The 24,220-nt window shown below is 51.9% G+C and overlaps 8 protein-coding genes across 10 annotated transcripts; 6 read left to right on the forward strand and 2 right to left on the reverse strand.

The window, feature by feature from the left end:
* Nucleotide 1: 1 nt before the first annotated feature.
* Nucleotides 2-1,354, forward strand: PV10_09041 (uncharacterized protein; the record flags this gene model as incomplete). The annotated part of the gene is made up of 2 exons (XM_016374145.1): nucleotides 2-815; nucleotides 873-1,354. The coding sequence occupies 2 exons, from the start codon at nucleotides 2-4 to the stop codon at nucleotides 1,352-1,354; spliced, it is 1,296 nt and encodes a 431-aa protein (XP_016219689.1).
* Nucleotides 1,355-1,404: 50 nt separating this feature from the next.
* Nucleotides 1,405-2,775, reverse strand: PV10_09042 (uncharacterized protein; the record flags this gene model as incomplete). Its single annotated transcript, XM_016374146.1, has 2 exons — nucleotides 1,405-2,280; nucleotides 2,548-2,775. The coding sequence occupies 2 exons, from the start codon at nucleotides 2,773-2,775 to the stop codon at nucleotides 1,405-1,407; spliced, it is 1,104 nt and encodes a 367-aa protein (XP_016219690.1).
* Nucleotides 2,776-4,059: 1,284 nt separating this feature from the next.
* PV10_09043 (uncharacterized protein) lies at nucleotides 4,060-7,619 on the forward strand. Its single transcript, XM_016374147.1, has one exon. It carries the CDS (start codon nucleotides 4,253-4,255, stop codon nucleotides 7,190-7,192), a length of 2,940 nt encoding a protein of 979 aa, XP_016219691.1. The 5' UTR covers nucleotides 4,060-4,252; the 3' UTR covers nucleotides 7,193-7,619.
* Nucleotides 7,620-8,043: 424 nt separating this feature from the next.
* PV10_09044 (uncharacterized protein) lies at nucleotides 8,044-10,291 on the forward strand. The gene has a single exon (XM_016374148.1). It carries the CDS (start codon nucleotides 8,919-8,921, stop codon nucleotides 9,423-9,425), a length of 507 nt encoding a protein of 168 aa, XP_016219692.1. The 5' UTR covers nucleotides 8,044-8,918; the 3' UTR covers nucleotides 9,426-10,291.
* A 1,700-nt stretch (nucleotides 10,292-11,991) lies between these two features.
* On the forward strand, nucleotides 11,992-15,925 carry PV10_09045. 2 transcript variants are annotated; one of them, XM_016374150.1, is made up of 2 exons: nucleotides 11,992-12,773; nucleotides 12,951-15,925. In XM_016374150.1, exon 2 carries the CDS (start codon nucleotides 13,116-13,118, stop codon nucleotides 15,357-15,359), a length of 2,244 nt encoding a protein of 747 aa, XP_016219694.1. In that variant the 5' UTR covers nucleotides 11,992-12,773; nucleotides 12,951-13,115; the 3' UTR covers nucleotides 15,360-15,925. The 2 variants fall into 2 exon arrangements, with proteins under 2 accessions (XP_016219694.1, XP_016219693.1); XM_016374149.1 differs by having other exon boundaries at nucleotides 11,992-15,925.
* Nucleotides 15,926-16,136: 211 nt separating this feature from the next.
* Nucleotides 16,137-19,403, forward strand: PV10_09046 (uncharacterized protein). Its single transcript, XM_016374151.1, has 3 exons — nucleotides 16,137-16,347; nucleotides 16,416-16,913; nucleotides 16,986-19,403. Exons 1-3 carry the CDS (start codon nucleotides 16,318-16,320, stop codon nucleotides 19,146-19,148), a joined length of 2,691 nt encoding a protein of 896 aa, XP_016219695.1. The 5' UTR covers nucleotides 16,137-16,317; the 3' UTR covers nucleotides 19,149-19,403.
* A 182-nt stretch (nucleotides 19,404-19,585) lies between these two features.
* Nucleotides 19,586-22,050, forward strand: PV10_09047. Of its 2 annotated transcripts, XM_016374152.1 has the most exons (3): nucleotides 19,586-19,767; nucleotides 20,096-20,291; nucleotides 20,353-22,050. In XM_016374152.1, the coding sequence occupies exons 1-3, from the start codon at nucleotides 19,698-19,700 to the stop codon at nucleotides 21,863-21,865; spliced, it is 1,779 nt and encodes a 592-aa protein (XP_016219696.1). In that variant the 5' UTR covers nucleotides 19,586-19,697; the 3' UTR covers nucleotides 21,866-22,050. The 2 variants fall into 2 exon arrangements, with proteins under 2 accessions (XP_016219696.1, XP_016219697.1); XM_016374153.1 differs by having other exon boundaries at nucleotides 19,586-20,291.
* PV10_09048 (uncharacterized protein) lies at nucleotides 21,929-23,879 on the reverse strand. The gene is made up of 3 exons (XM_016374154.1): nucleotides 23,458-23,879; nucleotides 22,904-23,399; nucleotides 21,929-22,836 (listed from the first exon to the last, which is right to left on the reverse strand). The coding sequence occupies exons 1-3, from the start codon at nucleotides 23,465-23,467 to the stop codon at nucleotides 22,593-22,595; spliced, it is 750 nt and encodes a 249-aa protein (XP_016219698.1). The 5' UTR covers nucleotides 23,468-23,879; the 3' UTR covers nucleotides 21,929-22,592.
* Between the last annotated feature and the right edge of the window lie 341 nt (nucleotides 23,880-24,220).

Below are 24,220 nucleotides of genomic sequence, written 5' to 3' on the forward strand. Positions count from 1 at the left end.
AATGGCTCCATTAACCCCAGAGCTCGTCGAACGCATCACTAACTCTGTCTCGGCCAATTTTGATGCTCAGATTCAATATACCCAAAAGCTGATCCAATTCGGAGGCCAGAGAGGAGACGAGTTTGCCGTTCAAGACTGGGTTTTTGAGCAATATGCCTCGCGGGGGTATTCTCCGGTCAAGATCGAAATGGATCCCGAAGCTCTGGCCGGACACGAAGGTGCTGGCAAGTTCAGCGCCTCACATTCGCACGCACCAGTGGTTGTCGGAGTGCATAAACCAAAGAAGCAGGCCCCGGAAGGCAAAAGCCTGATCCTCAATGGCCATATTGACGTCGTGCCACTAGACCCGTTGGATCTGTGGACTGATGAGCCCTACAGCGGTCGCATTGACGGTGACAAACTCTATGGTCGTGGGTCGGCGGATATGAGAGCGGGAGCGGCGGCCAATGTATGGGCCTTGGATTCTTTGCGTTCAATTGGACTACAGCCTGCCTCCGAGGTCATCTTGGAGGCTGTTGTCGAGGAAGAATCCACCGGCAACGGGACCATGATGACTCACCTGAAAGGGTACAAGGCTGACGCTGCGCTGGTTCCAGAGCCAACCAACGAGCAACTGACCAGAGCCAACGTCGGCGTGCTCTGGTTCCAAGTCGAGGTTCGAGGGATTCCCGTCCATGTAAGAGAGATGGGCAACGGAACAAATGCCATTGATGCGTGCTGGAGAGTCATTGGAGCCTTGCGGGAACTCGAAGAGGACTGGAACGCAAGAAAGGTCGGGATCGAACTTCATGTTGGCGAATTGAAACACCCTCTCAGTGAGTTGTGTAATGCTTCTCTATTCTGATCTAACTATTGACGTTTGTGACTTCCAGATCTCAACATTGCCATTATGAACGCCGGGGACTGGGCCTCTTCGGTCCCTGCATGGTGCCGAGTCGACTGTCGCATTGCCATTTATCCCGGAACCAATGCCAAAGATGCGGCGGCGGAGATTGAGAAGCAGGTGGCCGACTTCGCCAACACCGACGCTTTCTTGAGGAAGAACACGCCGACGGTGACCTGGAACGGCTTCTTCGCCGAGGGCTACGTGCTTCAGCCAGGTAGCGAGGCGGAGAAGGTGCTTCATAAAGCCCACCAGCTAGCTACCGGCGAGGAGTTGGCCACCGGTTTCTCAGGTGCATATCTCGACTCGAGAATCCATGTCTTGTACGATAACATTCCGTCATTGTGTTATGGACCCATTGGTGAAAGTGTGCACGGGTTCGACGAGTGGGTCAGTATCAAGAGCTTGAAACGCGTTACTGTGGCCATGGCGTTGTTTATTGCAGAGTGGTGTGGCGTCGAGGAGATCTAGTCATGAATGGATGTAGCTGTGGTTTTTGCATGAAGGAGTTTAATCCCTATCTACTGAATCAATGGGATCTCCATGTCGAGAACAATAGGACGGTTGAACTTTTTGCCTCCTCTATGTGGCCAATTGGTAGCCGTGTAAGCGGCATTGACCACACAAGTTTCTTGTCTACCTCGACGCCCACAGATAGCTTCTTGATCAACGCGACAGCTGGACAGAGGGCCGCCCTGTCCGTATGTACCGTGTGACTCGGTTGTGGCCTTCACTGCAACCGGTGCATTCGAGATCGGACACTGTGCCTTGTGGGCATCAGGAAAGGGGTATTTTGCGGGAGATGGAACATCGGGGAGCAAACCTTGGATCGGAGATCTATGTCGCGTCTCAGGCTGCAGGGTGGTGTTGCAGGGCTCGGTCATGCTGCCTACGCTGCCGTCATTCAGAAGTGCACGAAATCTTCTCCTGTTTGACAGGTCAACCACGAACTGTTTTTTGCTCAGAGGAGGTGGCTCCTCGCACCGCTTAACATGGCTCTCTTTGAACTTGACATTGGCAGAAGATAAATCCCAAGTGACTATCTCCACACCATAGCCTTCATGGATATGTCCACAGACAGAGAGGCGCGGCCGAACACGCCAAAGGGCTTGACGAAGCTGCTCGCAGCCCGAGGCTCCATGCTTGCCAGATTCGTCACGATGAAATTTGGGAGGAGTATGAGTGACAACAACATCAGTTTCGAGAGGAATTTGCTCCCACAATTGAGATGCTCTTTCCGGTGGATAGCCAAACGCCCAGAATCCTTTGGCTGGAGAATAAGGAGAACCAAAGATCTTGAGCTGGGCAGTCGTATCATCCTCGTATCTCAGGGTGATAACTTTTGCCTCATGACGGAGATAAACAATACTAGAATCTGACTGGAGGAGATCAATGCACTGTTGAGTTGAAAGCTATAAGCCTAGGGTACAAGTGTGATGATTTTCTATGAAAGTAAGGGACGACAGATCCTGATTATATAGGTCTGTGACACGTCCCTTAGTGCGTAGCTATTCCTTCACTCTATAGTCGTAACTGACTATCCTTATGACTCCTCGGTTGACTCTGTCGTTACTTCACTGATATCTAGTCACACCTAGATATCACGTGACTTGGAATTCAACTTGTTGGGAGCTTTCCGGCTTCTTATTGTGGAAATAGCCTACGTACTGCTCGTAGAAGGTGGCGTCACAAGTAATATCATGGTTGCCGCAAATCAGGATCTTGATCTGAAAATCTGCCTGTTGAAGCCAAGTGAAGGTCTTGTGAAGTTCAGAGAAGGAGCCTTGGTTGGTCAAATCTCCGGCATGGATCAGGATATCACCAGGTGGGAGTTTTGGTGTCTGGTTGTGGGTATCTGAGATGCACACTATCCTGACCCGCCTCGATGCCATGGGATAACTGAAGGAAGATGAATACGACGATGATCTGGGCTAATGATGGGCGCGATTATCAGAATCCACGGTGATGTTGAGTCTTCGATGGCTTCTCGGGGCTTGAATTCTTTCAGAGTGGCACAAGATTCGGGGAAAGTGCGAAGGGGAATACCAGGAAGTTGCGCCTGAAGGGAGTCATTATGCACTTGAGTCAGACTTTCTTCGTTTGAAAACAGACTTTCATAGAGATAAGATTAAACAGAAAGAACGATGGTGGTGGTCGTGGTGGTGCTTATGACGTTGGGTTGGACCTTCCTTGTTGACAGGTGACACTCATGTTCCTGCACGTGAGAAGACAGAGAGATGAGTCATGCTTCTCGTGTGGAGAAGGAGCACATCCGAAGTCCCGCATTCTCTCGAACACCTACTCCGTACTGTATGTACCTTATCGAACACAGGCGGGAATGTCGCTTACAAAGGTACATGCGGTCTGGGTAATATGTCAGAGGTGGGGTCCAAGTGCAGCAAAATCAAAACTATACTCCGTACGTCGAAAAATGGAATCTTGAAGAGCAGGAAGAGGGTTGAGGAACGGTGATAATAACAATCATGCGGCAAATGTCACCAAAGGAGACCAGGCTCGTCCCGACGAGGGGGCAGGGGAAGAACCGGGGGCAGAGAGTTTCAGGGGCTTGGAGGACGATGAACAGGTACAATTCCTAACTCAGGGCCTCGGGCTTTGGAGGTAACTGAACATGGAGCACATTTGTTAGTGATCTCGGCCCTTCTGGGGGTTCGAGCACATCTGTGACATTAGCGGCCGCCACCTAATGCACCACCTCCACTTAAGCTCATGTCCACCCCTGGTGATTTTGAAACTCATTTGACAATCACACAATCAATATGGAATTTTTGCTCTTATCCTCTTCTTCTCCCACCCAGCGTTCCTCAAGATTGTCCCGTGCTTTACGGTCGTGGTTGCCGCTGGAAACTGTGCAAAATGCTCCAGAAACCATCTTGAGCACAGAGGTCAATCTCTATACAATCAGATACTACTGGATTGCGCTTTAGGTGACAGAGCCTCCATTGGTGCCAAATTAAAAATCTCGTCACATCCACCAAGCTCGCCAGCTACCTACCGAGCATACAACTAACGCTTAACGTAGCGATGTGGTCCGGAGGTCGATCATGTATCGTGTTCAGTGGCCCATGTCTGGACTACCCGTAGACGACACCTTGTCCTCGAGTAAATAAAGTCTCGCATCTGCCCACTGTCCGAGTAAAACCCACCCTTCCCACCGTCGAACCCCTCGAGCGTCGACAGGTCGACTTTTTCTCTCTCTCAGTGAGGAGTCGCCGGCCTGGACGACCCTGAGATTTGGCAGAGACAAGGGTCGCCGCAGTTCTTTTCACCATTGACAAGCGAACCAGCTAAACAGGGATCCAATATTGGCTTGATCGTCAGTCTTGTCCCATCCTGGCTATCCAGTACCTCATGGCCTTGCCCAACGTCAGGCACGCCCACGCCCGTCCGGTCAAGTCGCCCTTGGAAGGCTGCGCCCAGCATCCCCGCGACGCACTTCCGTTGTCAGACTCACAACCACCGAGACAGACGGAGCGTGTCGTGCCCACCCAAGTTCGAAACCACGCTCACAGTGTCCACGCTTCCCTCCACCACTCCAACTCCAGCCTGCATCCCACTGCTTCACATCTTGATCATGATCTTATCGTGCATATTGCAGGTGTCAATCCAACGCCCTTACCTTACCCACATCATTATCATTCCCACTCTTGCCCAAGCCCAACTGGCTCTATCCTAGTCAACAAGAGCCATGACGATGTTCAAGTTCACCAGTGCCAGCACCAGTACCAGCGCCAGAACCACCTGACTCCTCACCCTCCTCACCCTCGCGCGCCGCTGCCACTCCGCAAGAAGCCCAAATTAACCTCAAATCCTATTTCCATCCCCAACTCAACCTCTTCACACATGCACAAGTTCACCTCGAATCCTCAACCACCAGTCCCTCTCCTATCCAACAACCTTCCACTCCAACCACCTCCCTCACACAAGAACCTTCCGTCTCCTCCCAACCAAGACCACTCCTCCTCCCCTCACCCCTTGCAGCGAGCCAACACTGTCCCTTTACAACGCTCCCCTCAAAAGAAGAAGCCGCCCGCTTCGAATTCTAGTCACGGAGTCGAGACTTCGTGTGGTCCTCCTGCGTCGTATAGTACTCAACGCACTCTTTCTCAGGACCGCCCTCGTGTCGTCGAGCGCAACAGTACGCGACCAAGCTCAGGTTACACGGGTGCCCAAAGTGACGCGTCTTCTACCAAACCTCATGACCGGCCTACAGCAACTGATCTCTTCCCCTCACCCATGTTCCCCGTGAAGCACGAAAACGCGACTCCTCCCATCGCCGACTCCTCCCACGGCCAGCTGAAAACAGCCAGCTCCTCCATCCCCCAGTTCGTAGAGTCGGTCCCAGCTCAGACTCCACTGACCCCCGTGTCAATGATGAGCAAAAGCAGCCCCATGACCCAGGCCGACTCCACCAGTGCTGACGGAAACGACAACCTTGACGCCCAAGACCTAAAACCCACCATCGCCGAGGATGATAGCAAAGGCTCGAGCAGTGATGACCGCAAGAGTGATGATTTGTTTTTGAATATTGCCAAAGCAGACGCAATTCGAGCGGGACCAGATCACTTCCAACCCGACAAAAGACGCTCACGAATATCTCTCCCATTCTTCACTAGCAATCGACCCTCTACAAGCTTCAAATCTTCTCCAGTACAGTCCCAATTCGACACGGCCAGCCTTTCGGCTCGCTCTGATGCCCTCAATTACTACTCCAAAAGAGCGTCACTAGGCCAACAAGTCCCGGGAAGCCTTACACGAACACACCAACAGGATGCCACTATCCGTGGGCCCCATATCTCACTTACCCAGGAGACGCAAAGCAATGCACCAAGTGATTATCCTCGCAGAGCCTTGTCTCGACGATATTCCAACGCCAACACAGATTCAAGCAGGCCGCGTCCATCCACCGCCCGCAACAGCCGACTAGTCTCAGACTCGACATTTCTCGATCGTTCACATCCTCCCGACCACAATGCCACCGAGTCCACCATATCCACCACCGCCCCATCCACAGTTTGGGATGAACTTGACGACTTGAAGTCGAGGATTCGCAAGTTGGAGCTCACCGGCAAACTCCCACCGTCCTCAGCCGCCGCCATGACGTCGTCGGATCGACCAAAGACCGCCACCACCGCTGCCACAACTATGTCATCGTCTCCCAAGAACAAAGCTGCCGTGCCTGCTCTAACGTCTGCCATTGAAGGTATCCCGAGTCAGGTCCATCCGCTGCTCCACGAGGCCTTGGCAAATGCAAAGTCTTCTCTCAGCAGTGAAGTCTATCAAAAGCTGCAGGCCACTGCTCAGGATGCATTACAATTGTCAATGATGATGACTTCAGAGGGGCACAGTGGGGGAGGTAGCACCATTGGCGTTTCCTCCGCCACCGAACGACAAATCCGTCGCCGCACCGAGAGCATGTGCAGAAGTCTGACCGAGCTTGCTATAGCCATGTTGGCCGATCAGAAGCCGGCATCGGCACCTATCACACGACCTGGCAGCAGAGACGCATATCAGGTCCAAGTTGGAGGGTTTCGAAATCGAGGATACAGCAATGACGCGAGCGAAAGAGTACCAGTGATCTCGAGGGTGCATTCGCGACTCGACGGACGTCGGACTAGTATACCGATGGCGTCGAATGTCAGCCACCAGCCAGCCGGAGAAACTATTTATCAGACTCCTCCTGCTGTTTCTGTTGTGAATCAAGGCTCTGCCTCCTCCAGAATTGGTCGAACATCCACCTCTTTGCGGACCCGACGGAATGGCTATCTAGATGGTGCTACCGACGATGAAGAAGCGAGTCCATCGGTGCGACCAGTCAGCCGGGCAATGACCGAGCTGGGCGCATATCGTCAGTTGGCCCGAGACCGTGCAGCCTATTCTCGAGAATACACAGCACAACACCCACTTCCTTCCACACTCGAAACCCCTCCGGTCACACGCAGTACGATGCCCACCAATCTGTCCACCAACCTGATATCAAGACGGAAATACGGTTCGCCCAGCAGCACCGTAGGAGCTCCCAACGCCGCGCCATTGAATGCAAAGGAGCCGTGGGGACGAATCACCATTGTTCCAGCGGTGTCATCCAGTCCGATCGATGCTACTCCAGACGGCCAGGGCAATGCACGGCCATCCAACACAAGAAGAAGCCTGGGATTCACGAGTAGGATCAGCAGCGTGAGCAGCCGTCTGAGGGCAGTCAAGGCTGAAAGAAATGGCGTGTCAGATGGTCGAAGCACCCAAGAAATGGCGCCATCCGGTCAAGAGTACGAGAATGTTGGGGCGGGGTGACCGGGGCCAGGGCAGAGGCCTGAGCCTTGAGCACGAGATTTCAGGCGCTATTGTATCATAATGTACAAAGTTGCAGTTTTTGGTGAGAGGACGAGTTCTTCTCCATGTTTTCGATACCCCCAAAGCAAGGCGAGGCGTTTAAAGATAATGACGGGTCATACCTCGAGAAAGCGTGAAACCAAGCAGCCTCGTCAGGCAAAGCGGGCCACTTTTTCTCCTCCGACCAGATCGGAGTTTTCTTGGCGGATTGTGTCCCTACATTCTTGTACTTACATTCCTGTCGGTAGTTGTTCAAGATAGTGGTGTTAGTCTTGACCATGTGTCCGTGTGGCTTTGATTAGCCATGGCTTGCAGAATATTGCAGAACGCCACCGTGCATTAGAAAGTCGTCTGGCAATGAACAAGACGAAGCTTAAATAAATGGCCTCATAACAAAGAGAACAAAATTGCAAGACAGATTTAGGGATGCAAACACGTGCAAGTCAAAATTTTGCAGAGTGAGATCAGTCATGCCCACCGTCTTATTGAGTGTGCCAGTCTGGGATCAAGGTCAACCCACGAACCCAGGCAAAAAAGTAACAGACCAATAACGAGTGAAAGTCCATGGGTCGGCGACCGAGAGGCATCCATGGCACCACGGTCATGCCACAGAGAAGGAAGAGGACGATGGCAGCAATTGCAAGATCCTAGACAATTATGACTAACACATATTGTGGATTCGGTGAGGACCACAGGGCCACAGGCAGCATGTCACCACCGAATCGTCGCCCTTACTCAAGGCCCGCATGCGCGTTTTGACGTTTTTCTGAGGACAATTGATGAGGACACCTGGAATGAGCGCGAGGCAAGTGAACAAGGAACCAATGAGCAATTGCGGGGCCGAAACGACGCCATTTATTTGATGCCATTGAATGATTTGGACAACGCAACCTGGCGCCCCATTGCCGCCATTTCCAAACTTTTGTGAGACCTGAGCACCTTGAATGAGCACGTTGACGAACGAGTCATAAGTCGACAAGGATTTTCGAGCACCTTCGACCTGAGAAGATACGCAAGACTAGGCGGTTGCGGGCACAAAATTGTGGGGGGTGGGCCTCTTCATTCGTGCACCGGGCCATCATTTTATCCTCCGATGTCGCCATAGCCATTCAACATGACACATGGGCTGTCATCGACTCCTTTAAAGGTCTCGATGGCAGGAATGGATTCGTAGAATGGCTTGACGTGTTTTTTTCCCCTGCACACAACCGAGTCGACTAAATCTTTATCGTTTGGCGCATCCAGCACTGATCCTGCATCGTGGCAATATAAGGAACCAGACATTTCCCACCGTATCACCGTCTAGTCCTCCTTACGAGAACATCATCCTTGTTGACATTCCGCATATTGATTCCCCAGGCAGCAACGCCCAAGACCGAAAACGTGGAGACGGCCCATTTGCACATTTCTGCCCAGCATCCGAAACACCCGTGACGTCGAAACAGACATCTCATTCGCGTCCCTGTGTAAAGTGTGTACCGCATCGACCTCACACTCACCCTTGCCCTCACCGTTTGCAGGCAGCACCCATCTGGGCCGCTTCTGGTGCAAAACATCACATCCTCGCTCCTAGAGCGAGAGCCCAGTGCTGCAATTGACGTTGACTATATCTCGATCAATACCATCGCCTTCACCGACGTCCAACTGAAACGCCTGGCTGACATCGTGGGACGTCCAAATCGGAGCCATGGCATCCTTTGACAAGTCCCCCCCTCACAGTCCAACCTCGCTCTCGTCACAGTCCGGCTACCCCTTCCCTCGGAAACCTTCATCCTCCTCCACATCCTCACAGACCTCAATATCTCCCATCTCTCTCACCGTGTCTCCCAAAGTTCAGCTCATCCCTTATGCCCGCAGTGCCAGCTCCCAGACATCCTTGTCCGAAGACGAGCGAGAGTTGCTCGACAAGGCCAGCTTTGACGCCTTCGATCTGTCATCCCAAGACTTTGACTTTGAAGATGTCTTCACCTACGACAAACCTCAGAAGAAGTTGGCCAAGGTCGTCGAGGTCTCGAGGCCGACAAGGAGTCATCGAGATTGGTCCAATTTCTCCTTCTCCCATTATCCTGCTGCCATGCATGCCAGGGCCAAGGTGAATGCCAAGGTCAAAGTTGGAGCAGGGTCAGGATCAGGCACCGGCATCAGCGTTGCAGAGGCATACGTCAAAAATGGTATAAGTGCAAGGAAGGCATAAGACACACGAATGAGAAACATTGGATGGGGAAACCCAAGAATGGAGGAAACGAACCATAAAGGAATTTGGCTGGAGTTTGGGGTGGACATTTGCGATATCTCTCTTCTCTCTCTCACTCTCACCTGAGTACAACTCGTGAACCACACGGTTTACGAGTTTTGCATCCGCTCAACCCGACCCTGAAAATCTCTCGTGTTCAGCACTGGCATGAGCAAAAACACACCTGCACCTCAACCCACGTGAGGCATGGGGCTTGATCTCTCCGAGATACCTCCCAGATCTTGAATGTGTGTTGTGCAGATTCAGCAGGGTTGGAGCGTGTTTCTTCACAAAAAAGTTTGGGGTTAAGCCGTCGTGGTGGCGCAGGAGCACACACCACAGGCGTCGTGGTCGTATGGCGGGCAGGAACGTAATGGGCATGGGATGGGATGATGGAAAACAAGCATAGCTGTAGAAGGATGGACGGGATATTTAACCTGACGATTTAGCGGTTTGACATGGACGAACAACGTCACATCATAGCATTTGAGACTGTGCATATGTGCATAATTGGTGTCGGAGGGAGTTTCAGTGATACCTTATAACCAAGTAGTTATTTATTGAAACCTGAGTAGAAGCGACCAGCAAACCTCGTACCTTTGTTTATAATTAGGTTGTTGTTTCTTCAGCTGACAAAGGTGAACGAGTAAGTTCGTCGAGCGAGTTGGGGGCACGCTTGGATAGTAGAAATGTTTTTTTTGCATGCAACGTGCCTGAGCAGTCACGACACGCTCGCTTTGGTCACGTCCAACGTGCTCGGTCATCTCTGTCTTGTGGAGTCTGGACGCGAGGTGAATCGAATGCCATGCCACGTGTAGCACCTTGACGAGATTTGGTCGGTAAGGGTTCATCTACCTCGGTTCCACGCTTTTGATTAACGGACACTCACTGATGTGGTATCGAAAAGAGTACCATGATTTTTGTGAATAGATCGCGCCAGAATGCCGATGTTTTGGTGACCCAGAGTGCCCAGATACCATATGTGCAGTGGAAGTCTCAATGTCAAATTACATATTAGAGACAGCCGGATTTTCAGTATTGAGTACTCGTACCTCTAGTGGCTACGGCCTCCGATATGTTGTTACAAGACGAAGAATGATCATCGGCTTGATTTGAGCCTACTGACGATCTGTTGACACTGATCTCCCTTTCTATTTGGCCTCTGCCTGATCTGGTTAAAGGCCGGCATTGACAAGACAAGGCTTGTCAACCGGTGCCGGGCTTGGTGGCGCCCCCGTGTCTTGGGTCCCTCGGGCGGCACTGGCGGCTAGGCCTCCCCCGAATGACCTGGGGCTTGACCTTGTCGTTTGTGGGCGCCCTGTGGGCATCTGGCTGTGCTGTGCAGTCAACAGCCAACAGTCAGCCTCAGCCATTGTTGTTGATCCTGTCTGGGTCTTTGTGTGGTCTGTAGCAGAGTGAAACTGGATCTAATTTGGGGCCTGGCACATGTACAGAACACGCAATACCCATGAAGTTGGGACTCGTGGCACTCTCCCACACTTTACCGCACTTAGCGGCGAGTTACAGGGGCACGAGCGGTGGGTGGTTCTGGGCTTTCAACCTTCAGTGTACCATTTTTAGGTGCATCGTGCTCTGAAAACGGAGTTTGATTCCTAGGGGTGATATCTGTAAATTGCGATCGCGAAGATCCTTCCAACTCCAGGCATTGGCACGTTGCCAGAGTCATGTCATCATTGCATGGCAAGATCCATGGCCATGATGGCTCAGATGATGGCTCAGATGATGGCGCGGATAGCTCTTAACTAACATCTTGAGCCCCCAAGTCAGCCCAGACTTGGAATCTTGGGCAAGTCGGAGAGGAAAGAATAGGCGTACTGGTGCCTGGATGTGGGTGGCAACTGCCCAACCACGCCGTCAAGAAGTCGTGCCTACCCACGTGCGGCCCCCATTGTCCATCCATCCTGCTATGGTTTCTCAACGATGCATGCAGAATGCAGAATGCAGAAGGAAGCAAGGATGACTTATAATTATATTCTCTGCCTGGTGGCTGGTGGTTGCCATACATAGAAGCCAACAATCATAGGTACCTAATGGTCAAGTGCACTTCTTCCACGGACCATCTCCGGGGATGCATCTGCTTAGACCTCCAGACACACATATTCGTTGCTTTTAGTGGCGTGTACTTCGTATGCATCTACGTACATACAGTAGGATGCGCGCGGCAAGGATGGCATGGACATTCATTCAGTCGAGAGGAGGCCAAGCGAGAAATTGAATATTCTATTCATAGCAGCTGGTGGCAGAGTTTCAGGTTGGCCGAGGGAACCAATAACAACAAAGTGTTCTTGCCCCGCAGCAAACATTCCTCTTTGATTGGCTAATATTGCTCATTCTTTCCTTCTTGTCCCTTGTCAACCTGATGCAGACTTTGTTCCTCTGTCCATCCACAGCTTCTCCCTCTCTCTCCACTTTCATCCACTGCCATCCACTGCCATCCACTCCCATCCACTTCCTCCCCTCTTTGCAACTCCAAGCGCCTAGACTACCACGACTCTCCACTGCCATTCTGACCCTCCGCGCTCTCAACACCATGCTTTCTTGCTGCTCGGTTGGCTTCAGCTTTCCTCCATCTTTTGCCCTGGACCCTGTTGTCTCCTAGTTTGGTTCCATCTCAACTCATTTCCTCTCTCCTACCCTCATACCCTCATACCGCTTCCTGCGACAGCCTATCCTACCCTCTCCGCGGCTTTCCTGCGTCAGACTCGTTCCAATTCGACCACCAACTGGCCGCACCCAGGTCGCATCTCAATATTCCACCTATCTGGTCGACTCTTTCTCTTCCTCACGAGTCACCACCAACACTCTGTCGCCTCCACCGTCTCTAGACTTTACTCACCAGCTGCTTCGGTCCTGACCCCGTTCATTATTGCGCCATCTCGCGCTTCTCGCCCACCTCGAGTTGCTAGCACCACTCTGTCACATCCACCGCGTTCGACACCTTACCGCTCTCCATTTTGGACCTTCACATTGCCTTGGTCGCTAACTTGGCTGCTCAAAACCATCCCTCCTCCGTCAGTTGTTTCACAGTCACTCAACCGCTGGCAAGTTCATCTTCGTAAATATTGGGACCTACCATTACTGGCCTCTGCAACCCTCGGTCGCATCATAACCCAAATCCTCAGATCCTGGTGGAGCTCCCCAGCCCAGGCTGACCTGCTGCGCCGCACATTACACACGCGCTGAATCTGAAACCGATTGAGAACCCCCAGTGTCGGGACATCATCTCGCTCTTGTCTCTGGTCGCATGCGCGAGTTTCGTTGCCGTGCTGCTTCTTTGTTTGCAATTCCGTAAGTTGACTTCCAACATCATCGCTGCCGTCTATTGTACCTATCTCCCCTCCTTCCCGTCCCTCCTCCGTAGAACACATCTGGTGCTCGTCGTCCTTTACCTCTCCCATTCGAAATCACGGCACCTGAATCCTAGCTATGCTCTACGAAGTCAGAAATCATGCTCACGATCATCAGCGCAAGAGGTCCTTTGACCTGGTCACCAATTACCATCAACTCACCAACCTACGCCGCTGCATCCGCCATGAACAGGCCGTCACTCCCCGCTCAGTGACATTTCCCGAACCTCAGATCATTGATCTTTCTCCCGATCGTCGGACCCTCTCTTTCCAATCTTTGAATATGCCGGTTGAGGTCGACTCGATAATGTCAACACCCTTCCCAACCTTCATCACAGCTGTTGGGACTGCAGATCGTTCATTACCAAAGGATATGGAAGACATCCCCACGCTTGACACCCTCAACAGTGACACACAGCTGCTAGTCACTGACGCCGCACCACCTTCATTGTCGCTCCAGCAGTCCACCCAATCCCTTTATCACCGTGATAGTATCACATCCATGAACTCCACCTCGACCAACTCGTCACCAACCACAACAAACTCCACATTCGACTCGCCTTTGGTCATGGATCCTTCACCTTCTTCTTCTCCCGAATCTGCCAATTCCAACTTACCCATCTCGCCCTTTACCTCCCTCGTACTCAAGACCCCCCAAGATCAATTCGTCCATCATCAGAAGCCCAAATTCATCCGACCAGAGTTGCCTACACCCTCAGCGCACTTGAACGGAATTCCTCCCGAGAATGCCAAAAATGTCAAGAACCTCTCTATCAATATGAATTCTGTCCTTTCGCCGCGGCCGGCCACATCGCACGGGGCAGAGACCTCTTTTACCCTCTCTGCTCCTACCTCACCTCTGAAGGACACCCCGAGGACAGGCCGGCGGAAACCCACCAACCTTACCATACGAACTCCTGGATTTCAACAATTGTCCTTTCCCCGTGGCACTGACATACCTCCCACTCCTAGTGCAAGGCCGGCACTGCTCCACATGGCTTCTTCTCCAGCCCTGTCTTCACTTGCCTCACCCACCAAGCCCCCACCCCAAGGTCTATTCTTACCTCTCCCGAGTACAAATAACGCTTTCTTGGGGCCGAACTCGGCGTCCGCCTCGGATTCAAGCAGTTCTACAAAAGCGGGCAATGGCTTTTTACCGGGACTAAGAGAGGAGGACGAATCTCGCGGACTAAAGTCGCAAGAAACGCAAGAAACTGGTTACCCTAATGGACCAGTACTAATATACGACGAGGGCCTTTACCTCTACCTCGAACCAACTGCGGAAGAAGCAAGCAAGTTTGATACGGTGATCAACGTGGCCAAGGAAGTCCAATGTCCCTTTGATAAACCTCGTCCTGACGTGACGGAGCCTCAAACCGCCATTTCCGAGATGTCGTTCAAGTCAGCGTGGGAATGGTTGCCACCCAATGAGGCGTCTACGCCTACGACGCCGAGACCGCGATCAACCTCCCAAAAGCAGCCTGAGTATCTCCACATCCCCTGGGATCATAATTCAGAAATTCTCGAGGACCTCTACTGCCTCTGTCGACTGATTGACGCCAGGATCAAAGCAGGTAACAAGGTGCTGATCCATTGCCAACTTGGCGTCAGTCGTTCTGCATCGTTGGTTATCGCGTACGGGCTGTACAGGGGATACCAGAGTGACTTTCACTCCATGTACATGTCGGTCAAGGAGCGAAGCCAGTGGGTAGGTCCAAACATGAGTTTGATCTATCAGCTGGCCGACTTTCGGTCACGGGTGGTCAAGGGCCAATATGGAGAGAAATCAAACAAGCCCAATCCTTCGTGGTGGAAGTTCCGTGGCTCAACCCAGGGCCAGCCCCTCTGGCGTGCGCCAACTGCCAACGAGCCAGCAGCAATGGAGAGGTCCAACACATCGCTAGCACAAGGCCAAGGCGCACGACTACCAGCCGTGACAGTGGCCCCTACGGTGAAGCTGAACAAGGCACTCCCACCAGTACCCTTGTTTCCGAAGGAGGCGCCCGTTGGCGGTACACCGTCCAAACTAAGCCAAATTTTGGGTGGGATCGCTAAACCAAATGTTGTACCAATGCTGGAAGTTGAGCCGAAGACTGACGAGCCAACCTCCCCACTTCCACCATCACCACGGCCGCTACCATTTCGGGAGCAGTTTGAACACAAACATACATTGGATGTACCGATTCCTCCTGCCAAATCTCCACGATTGGGACTCAAGATCGAGTCACCACGAATGGATCTGGCGATGCAAGATGTACCCGAGACGCCATCTTTGCTATCGCCACGGGCGAACGAGTTCCGAGCATCTCCATTCGGACTGGTTGTGGCGGGGGATTTAGCAACGGGCCAAGGTCGATTCTCGGGTCTCAAGCGAGAGAGAATCTTCTCCATGCCCCGTCATCAGGTGATTCTCCCACCTACGAGGCGCGTGGTCGAGGAAGGAGCCCCAATCTGTTGCGACCCTCGAAGCCCACATCAGCAAGGAGAAGGTGGAGAAATTTTGCGCCATATCGATGAGTTTTTATAGGCGATGCAACACAAGCATAAGCTATGAGCGGGATAATGTCTAGACCCTAAAGACAGGACAGACAGGCGTGTATCATTTACCTTTTTGTGGGTTATGCACATAGCATGGCGTTTTTGGAGGAAAGAGTGCAAAGATGGCGGATGATGCGATAATGATTCGACGCCCAGTCTCTGACCATGACCCGGATTGGACAGTTGCCTTGTCTGAATGTACTATTAGTCATGAAGCAAAGAGGTTAATGGGAATGTGAACCAAAGCGAGCAGAAAGACCATTTCATGAACTTGAGGATGAGAGAACCTAGGAGATGGGGTATCGAAATGACAGGGAACAGAGCGATTACTCTCGTGGGTGACAGCCCAAGCAAGGCTGTCGGTGAGTCAACGAGCAATATATGGGACAGAACAAGGATATGTCGCTGGCTGCCGCTGGACGAGACCGGATGCTTGGGTGACACTTTACTTGGACAATTAAACAGAACCCCAATGAAAGACCTAGTTTCCAATGCATCTGTGAAGGGTTACCTAGGCATTTGTAAAGTATGTGAAAGTGAAAGGGAACGTGAACATGAGGTGCCACTGGACAGATTACGAGTATGAAATACCTGGTAATGTACTTTAGTACTTGCAAAGTAGATGGAAGTCCACATGGCGTTGGAACCAACCAATTAGCGGCGTCTGCCAGACACTAAACCTTGAAATCTGCGAGATGCCATCAGATCCCCTCCATCTAATAAACAGATTGAAACTGTATGTTATGTTCTACATACTGTCATCACTCATACTACACCCACCTTCAGTCACTTGGGGAGATTATCGATCGTCAAACAAGTCTCTTTTCTTTATTCCAATCCTCACATCATATTCCTCCATTTGCAGCTATGGCTTGATTCACATCTGTCAGCACAGAGTCACCCTCTAACCGTGGGCATCTTGTCGATGGTCCGCTTCATAAGCCACCATGGCCATGGAGCGCACCCGTATTGCAAAGGTCGGTCGTCGAACGCCTTCCCAACGCACTAACTCATCCGCGGTTCTTCTAACTGTCGTTTTGTCTAGGTTGAAGATGTTACCCTGTCTCGTCGCGGTGATCAAGTGGCTGGTACTCTGCACCTGACGCCTCACCATCTCATCTTTGTCCATACCCCTCCCCCTCCGACCAACACCACCGCACCCACCACCAAACCTCCTCGTCCCCGAGAACTTTGGATCACCTACCCCATCATACAAACATGTACTCTTCGTATTAGCCCCTCTGCCTCTAGACAACCCAGCTCCATCCGATTACGCTGTCGAGATTTCACCTTTGCGTGTTTCTATCTTCACGATGACCGGAAAGCCAGGGATGTCTATGACAGCATCCGTGCCTGGACCTGCAAATTGAGCGGCATAGACAAATTGTATGCTTTTAGCTATCAATCCCAGGGTCCAGAGAAAGATGTCTCACCCAGCGGCTGGTCAATTTATACCCCTGAAGCCGAGTTCAAGAGGATGGGCGTGGGGGACCTGAGCCGAAGGCAGCAGTGGAGAGTTTCCAGGTTAAATCACGATTATACGGTGAGTCTGCTTACTTTGAGATCCTCTTTCGAGATTCAGACTCACGGTTGCACACATTGCTGACACTTACAGTTCTCCCCGACTTATCCATCTACCATGGTGGTCCCTTCTGCCATCTCTGACAACACCCTCAATTACGCAGCTCGATACAGATCCCGGGCGAGAATCCCTGTTCTCACTTACCTCCATCCTGTCAACGATTGCTCCATTACGCGTTGTTCCCAGCCTTTGGTCGGTGTCCGGGGAAACCGAAGTATCCAAGATGAAAAGTTACTCGCCGCCATCTTCAACACCACCCGATCCGAGAGACCCCTCTCCGCCTACAGCTCTCCAGTCCCCGAACGCGAAGATTCTGGCTCGGTCAGGGATGCTCTCGACCCCGGTTGTGCCACCAATTTGGATGGTGATCTTCAGCACACAGACGCCGAGGCTCTGGAGGATGCGGTTATCGCTCGCTTAAGAGGTGATGAAGAGTCCAGCACCGACTCTGACGACAAGAAATCTCTCGTCTACGGAGCCCAGCAAAGGAACATGATCATCGACGCACGTCCTACGGTCAATGCTCTAGCTATGCAGGCTGTGGGGGCCGGTTCTGAAGACATGAACAACTACAAGTTTGCTACCAAGGCCTACCTCGGAATCGACAACATCCATGTCATGCGTGATAGCCTGCAAAAGGTGGTTGATGCTCTCAAGGACTCGGATCTTACTCCACTGGGCCCCAACCGTGAATTGCTTCAAAAGAGTAATTGGTTGAGACACATTGCCACGGTTCTGGATGGCGTGAGTTTGATCGCGAGACAGGTCGGGCTGCAGCACAGCCATGTTTTGATTCATTGCAGTGACGGCTGGGACAGGACCAGTCAACTGTCAGCCTTGAGCCAGATATGTCTGGACCCGTACTATCGGACTATTCAAGGATTCATCGTCCTGGTGGAGAAGGATTGGTTGAGTTTCGGGCACATGTTCAAACATCGATCTGGATTCCTGAGCTCGGAGAAATGGTTCCAGATCGAAAATGAGAGGATCAGTCGTAACACGGACGATGCGGAGGGGCGGGATCCCACCGCCAACAATGCCATTAGCGGCGCTCAGAAAAGCCTCGAGAACGCCTTCCTCAGCGCCAAGGGATTCTTTTCCAATAGCAAGCACAACGATTCGAGGGAGTCGATTGTCGATTCTGACGCGGATACCGGTGGTAACTATGATTCCGAGTCTCAGCAAGGTCGCCGAATCGTGACAGGGAATTCCAAAAAGGAAAAGGAGAAGCTGATCACCAAGGTCAAGGAAACAGCTCCGATCTTCCATCAATTCCTCGATGCAACCTATCAGTTGATGTATCAACACCCGACGAGGTTTGAGTTTACAGAAAGATTTCTTCGACGTCTGCTGTACCACCTTTATTCGTGTCAGTATGGCACCTTTTTGCTGGACAGTGAGCGGGAACGAAGAGACGCACGTCTCAATGAACGTACGAAGAGCGTGTGGGACTATTTTCTTGCTCGACAGAAGGAGTTTGTCAACCCCAAATATGACCCTGTCATCGACGACAACGTGCGAGGAAGAGAGAGGCTGATCTTTCCGCGCACGGATGAGGTGAGATGGTGGAATGAACTATTCGGCCGGACTGACGATGAAATGAACGGCAGACCGACGCATAAACATGCCGCAAATGGTGCCGGTGATGGAGACACAGATGTGTGGACTTCTGTGGGGACGCAATCTGCCTCCACATCCGCGCCCATGTCTCGATCGAGGACGCCGGTGTTGGTTGCCGTCGAGAACAGCGAGACTAGCATCGGATTGACTGCTTCCCCGGGGAAACACGCGCCCGTGGCAAGGAGCAAAAGCCCCCTCCCCTTGCGTGACTCTCTCGCGTCTACCACCTACCACCCGGATGAACCAGTGTCCTCTCAGCAGGCAGCAAATGTTCCAAGTGCTGAGCCGCCATCCTTTACACAACCGAGTTTCACGTCGAGCCGGAGCAAGGAAGAGGAATCAGTCGGAGCCACCTTAGCGGAGCCTTCCCCCGGGGTGGATGACACTGCAGAAACCCCATCAAGAGTATTGGATGTTGAAGCGACGACCGAAAATGAACAGGTCGCGGTGGATGCTCTAGCAGATGACCTTGACCCTCTAGGAATCGGAGACGTCAAAGATCATGTTTCACAGTCCAAACGTGCACAGACAGCACAAGAACGGCGAAAGGAGCAGATGGAATTACTGATGAAGTAGTGCTCATCCTGGATCAGGAGCAGAGGCTCCAAGAGCGAGACCAATGAGCAACGTGACCACGACCGAGTTCAAGGCGATTCCTGATATAGATTTGTTGAATTGTTTCTCAAGGCCAGCCAGGGTGCGGGAAATACCCGAGTACTTTGTAACTCTGCTTATCAGAAACTTGACGCATCAATATCTCGCACGAATACACTCATGTGTTCTACGCAGACATGCTTGATGATCTCAACTGAGGTACTCTCAGTATCGTAGGAAATTAATTCGGTAGTCGTGGATGGTGTGCGTTGGTATCTGGCAAGTCCCAACTGGATGTGAGTGCTTTCCCTAACTTTAAATGAATAAAAAGCTTGCGTCAGCTGGCTTGGCAGACAGAAGAGAGGCAGTCACGCAGTTCCCAATAATAACGGACATTTGCTCTTCTAGATTGATCAGACACCACCATGGCAATGCCATAAACTATTATCTTATTGAACCTCAACTTACCAAGGCCCCTCGGCCCAAGACCTTCATCCAAATCCCCATATATAGGAGCCCCGGCCAACCAAGATGCGTAAGGTGTTTAAGAAAGCATTCCAAGACTTGCAAGACACAGTTCGTGGGAATGATGAACCTGTGAGTATGTTTGCTGTATTTTCTTCTTTGAATCCCTCAGCCTTGTGCCCACTTGTCGACATCAGGTCCTGGAGACTTCGATATATCGACTTCAGCTTCTAAAATGTCACAATGGGGACCCTTGTTCCTTCTACAATCACGGTTGTGACGCATCGGCCCTTCCCGTCGAACCTTGTCTAGAGTGGGCAGGAACAGGTAAACGCCTCTCCAGAAGACTGTCTCGTCTCAGGATCTGAGTGCCTGTCTTCCATGCCAGGCTCCTCTCTCATTCTTCCTCATTGTATTCTTATTTAAACCTCAGCCCGCCTGACATAACATATCACAATCTCAAGCTCGAGCGCAGCCTCCCCCCCCACAAGGCTTCATGTCATGGCAGCCTGCAGCTCGACCCACCGCCAAAGATATCCTGAGATATCGATACCAGCATGGTACCAACCTCGGTAGTATCTTCATCCTCGAGCAGTGGCTCTTTGGTGGCATGTACGATGCCGAGGTCTCCTCCAGTAGTGAACATGATGCCATTATAGCGTAAGTGCTCCTAGACCTTAATTGAAGCTGTCCTTGGAGTCAAGAATAACATTGCCCATAGTTCATTGAACAAGCGTGGACTGCAAGCCACCAGAGAAAAGTTTGAAACGCACTGGCGAAATGCCCTCAGCGAAGACGACCTGAACTACCTGGTCGAATCTGCTCACTGCAACAATATTCGCCTGCCCATCGGCTACTTTACTCTCGGTCCCAATTTCTGCAACAACACTCGATTCGCAGGCGAACCAGCCCAAGTCTACGTCAACGCCTGGTCAATCGCCAAAAATCTGATCGCTCGTTGCTTTTCTCGAGGCATTGGAGTCATCATCGATCTTCACGGCGTCCCTGGTGGAGCCAACCACGAAGGTCACTCGGGCACGTCCAGTGGGAAGGCCGAACTATGGGGTAACCCGGTTTACCTGGGTCTAGCCACCCGTTGTATTCAATTCATCGCCGATGAAACTATTCGTGATCCTCAACTCCAACATGCCGTGGTAGGCATCCAAATCGTCAACGAGTCCATCATCGATCCTCCTGGCATGTACGAATGGTACAACGATGTCATCCAACGCGTCTCTGCAATGGACTACACGCTGCCGATATACATCAGTGATGGCTGGGATTTGAGCCGCGCAACTGGCTTCACAAGAGCCTACAACACCACCACAGCAGGGCCTCCGAAAACCCCAGTCTTTGTGGATTGTCACAAATATTGGACCTTTGATGAAAAAGACACTTCTCGCTCTCCATACCAGATCATCGAACAAGTCAAACACGAGCTTCCCGAACTCGACTCTAGCTTTGTTGGAGATGTTTTCAATCATGGAGCTGCCGTGGCTGTCTACATCGGTGAATACTCACTCGCCCTGGCTCCTCAAACGTGGTCCCGCAGCCCTGAGGATCAAAAGGATAACCTGATGCGAGAATTTGGAACTAGCCAGTCCCGTACGTGGCAGAACAAGGCCTCCGGATCAGCTTTCTGGACATACAAGATGGAATGGATGCCGGGTTGGGAATGGGGGTTCAAGTATGCCACCGAGAACAACTTTGTCATTCCTCCCGCAGCATTCAACTTTAGCATCAAGCAAATTCGAGACAAGTTGCAGCAAGCCGACCTTATGCGAAGCGAGAAGCTGCAAGGGAACCTCCTGGGGCATTCCAACTGGTGGGACTCACAGAACCCGGGCAAGATGTTTGAGCACTGGAGATATGCTAATGGCTTTGACCTGGGCTGGAATGATGCACGAGAGTTTTTCAGCGCCAGGTTAAACGGAGTGGTGCCCAGTGCGGTTCCGGCGGCGGAATTGCAAACGTTCCACAGCATGAGCAGCGGAGGGGGCGGAGTGGGCTTCGACGGGGCCTCGGTTTCCAGCCCTGGGGGTCCGGGGCAAGGTCAAGTGGACGAGAACACGGTGATTGGAGCGGACCTGTTGGGAGGGGGGTTGGAACTGTGGATTCTCAAACGTATGAGGGAGGAACGATTGACAGACAGAAATGCCACACCGTTTGGCTGGGAGTGGGAACATGGGTTTCGACAAGGGGTTCGTGAATTCCAAGCAGTTGTGGGTGCTTGAGGCTGGGAGTCATTGACCTGATGGGGATGTGTGGCCTGTGTGAATCAATGTTGATGATTGTACACTTGTGTGATCCTTGGAGCGTCGTTGAGCATCTTTCCCTCCCTCGGCGCCATGCATGATTAGAGTATAGCGTTAGTGAGACGGCGGGGGAGATTGGTTCAAGTATTGATTCTTTTGAAATATTTTTCTTTTTCAAGCATCTTTGACCTTGGGCACATGTCTACCAAGATGAGCATTAATGTCAAAACACTAGATAAATTCGTTTCCATGTATGCGCCATGACGTGGCGCGGCGTGGCAGTGGTGGACATGGCAGAAGGTCCCAAAGGCATCACCTCCCATGTTTGATGAAGTTCGTCTGTACCTTTCCAAGACCCCGACCGCTAGAAGAACTCCACGCAACCATCGCTATCCTGTACTAACATGGCCCGATAGGCTGGATAGGCAGATCAATAGATGGTGCCCTCATTTCAAACGTAACTCCTGGATCAATCAAACATGTCAAGTCAAGGCGTTACTGTGTGTCTGTGTCTGTGTTGGTGTGGATGTTGGTGTGGTTGGGATGATGCACTATAATCGTTTTGGGTGACAACTGGAGGGGGAACCTCCCAGATGATTTCGACCGACAACCTCGTTAACTCTTCCCCCTGATCTCTTCCGCATTAAATGTCTCTCCCTTTCCGCTTCATCTCACCTTCTCTCCCGGCTCTTGGTGTAGTGGTCTGTCATGACCCATACTCTTTGTCGTGCACAAAGCTACCACGGCTGCGGGTGCTCCGGCTTCGACTGCCCTTGAAGAATCCCCCGCGGGGTGTGGTATCGCGGTCTTTTCGAGGACCTACACAGAAGAGGACGGCAGCAATGAAATAGCATACCAACGCGGCCCATTGGAAGCCAAAGGCATATTGGCCAATGTGGGCCTCGTAGCCGTCGTCTCGGAAGGCGTCGCGACCGCGGACATAGGCAGCACTGTCATATCATTAGCAACTCACTCACGGCGACACAAGATATACTGGTGCAATGAGGGAATACTCACGTCATCAGGGCGGCGTTGATGGCCTGGAAGAAAGATGCCACCAAGGCCAAGAAACCACTCAGATAGCTCCCGATGCGGGTGCAGAGAGCGAGGACGCTGGAGAAAAGAGCCATGACGCCAAAGAAGAGGGCGACCAACATGAAGGCGAACATGAAGCGGGTCATCAGGAAGTAAGAGTTGTGATGATCGAGGAAATTCTGAGGGACGCCGACCTCAGTATCAAAGGTCCGGTGAGAGGCGGGATCAAGCGGGTATGCTGGGTGAACATCGGAATAGTCCTCATCTCCGCAAGCAGTGACACCGTCTTGGACACCGCAGACGTTCCAATATGTCCATCTCGACAACGGTGGGGCACCTGGGATCGCTGATGTGTCGGCCTCGAGTAGATACCATCTATTGACTGGAGAACCATCGATGGCGCCAGCGAGGAGGATAAAGATCATGAACAGCACGCCGCCTGCGACGAGAATCAAGGAGACGAGACTGAAGATTCCTTCTGCAAGTACATGTTGGTTAGCTTGGTATTGTGGTGACAGACAGGTGGGCTGACATACTGCCGGCCATTTTTGCGCGTTGCTTGCCGAAGTCAGAGCTTGGGCAAATACAAGGTGGTGGAGCGAGTGAGAGTGCAGCTGTTGACACGAGTGACAAACACGTCAATGGATGTTGGAAGTTGGAGGAATGAGGGTGAGCAAGCTCAAGGGTAAGGCGACAGCGAGGGTTGAGAGAAGGGAAGAGAAGGACAAGGATTACTCTTGTAGCGGAAGAATTGGAAGTGTTTGTGATAGCCGAGCAAAAAGAGGCAGAAGAGGTCAGAAGAGGTCAGAGGTCGAGAGGTCGAGAGGATGTCTTGGATGAGGTCACTGGGGTCGCACACATCAACACCGGCCCAAAGCCAAGAATCCAGAGCCCTAGACCGACGACAGCCAAAGGCAGTCTAAAGTCTAAATGATGGCACGATGGGCACCCGCACCCCCCCCCATGCGCCCAAGAGGACCCCCCTCAGTCCCGCTTTGGTGCCCATCCTCTTAGGGCCTGACTTCATCCTGCGGGCACCTAGTGTGGCTCAATTCTGGTTGTCACGACAGGCCACTGGAGCTTTGGGGGCTTTTGGGCGGACAACACAACAGCAAATTAATTTCTAAGTGGGTATAATGGGTGTTATTATTAGTGGAGCGAGGATCTCGTGATGCTTCTCTACTCATCTACACACTCCTCTTTTCACCTTTCTCAACTAAATACAAATACTCATAATTGAAATCACCTATTTAATCTTCTCTCGCCATGCAATTTACCTCATGCGAGTGGTGTGGTACA

The sequence above is a fragment of the Exophiala mesophila genome, assembly GCF_000836275.1.
Source record: "Exophiala mesophila strain CBS 40295 unplaced genomic scaffold supercont1.7, whole genome shotgun sequence".
Classification (NCBI taxonomy): domain Eukaryota; kingdom Fungi; phylum Ascomycota; class Eurotiomycetes; order Chaetothyriales; family Herpotrichiellaceae; genus Exophiala; species Exophiala mesophila.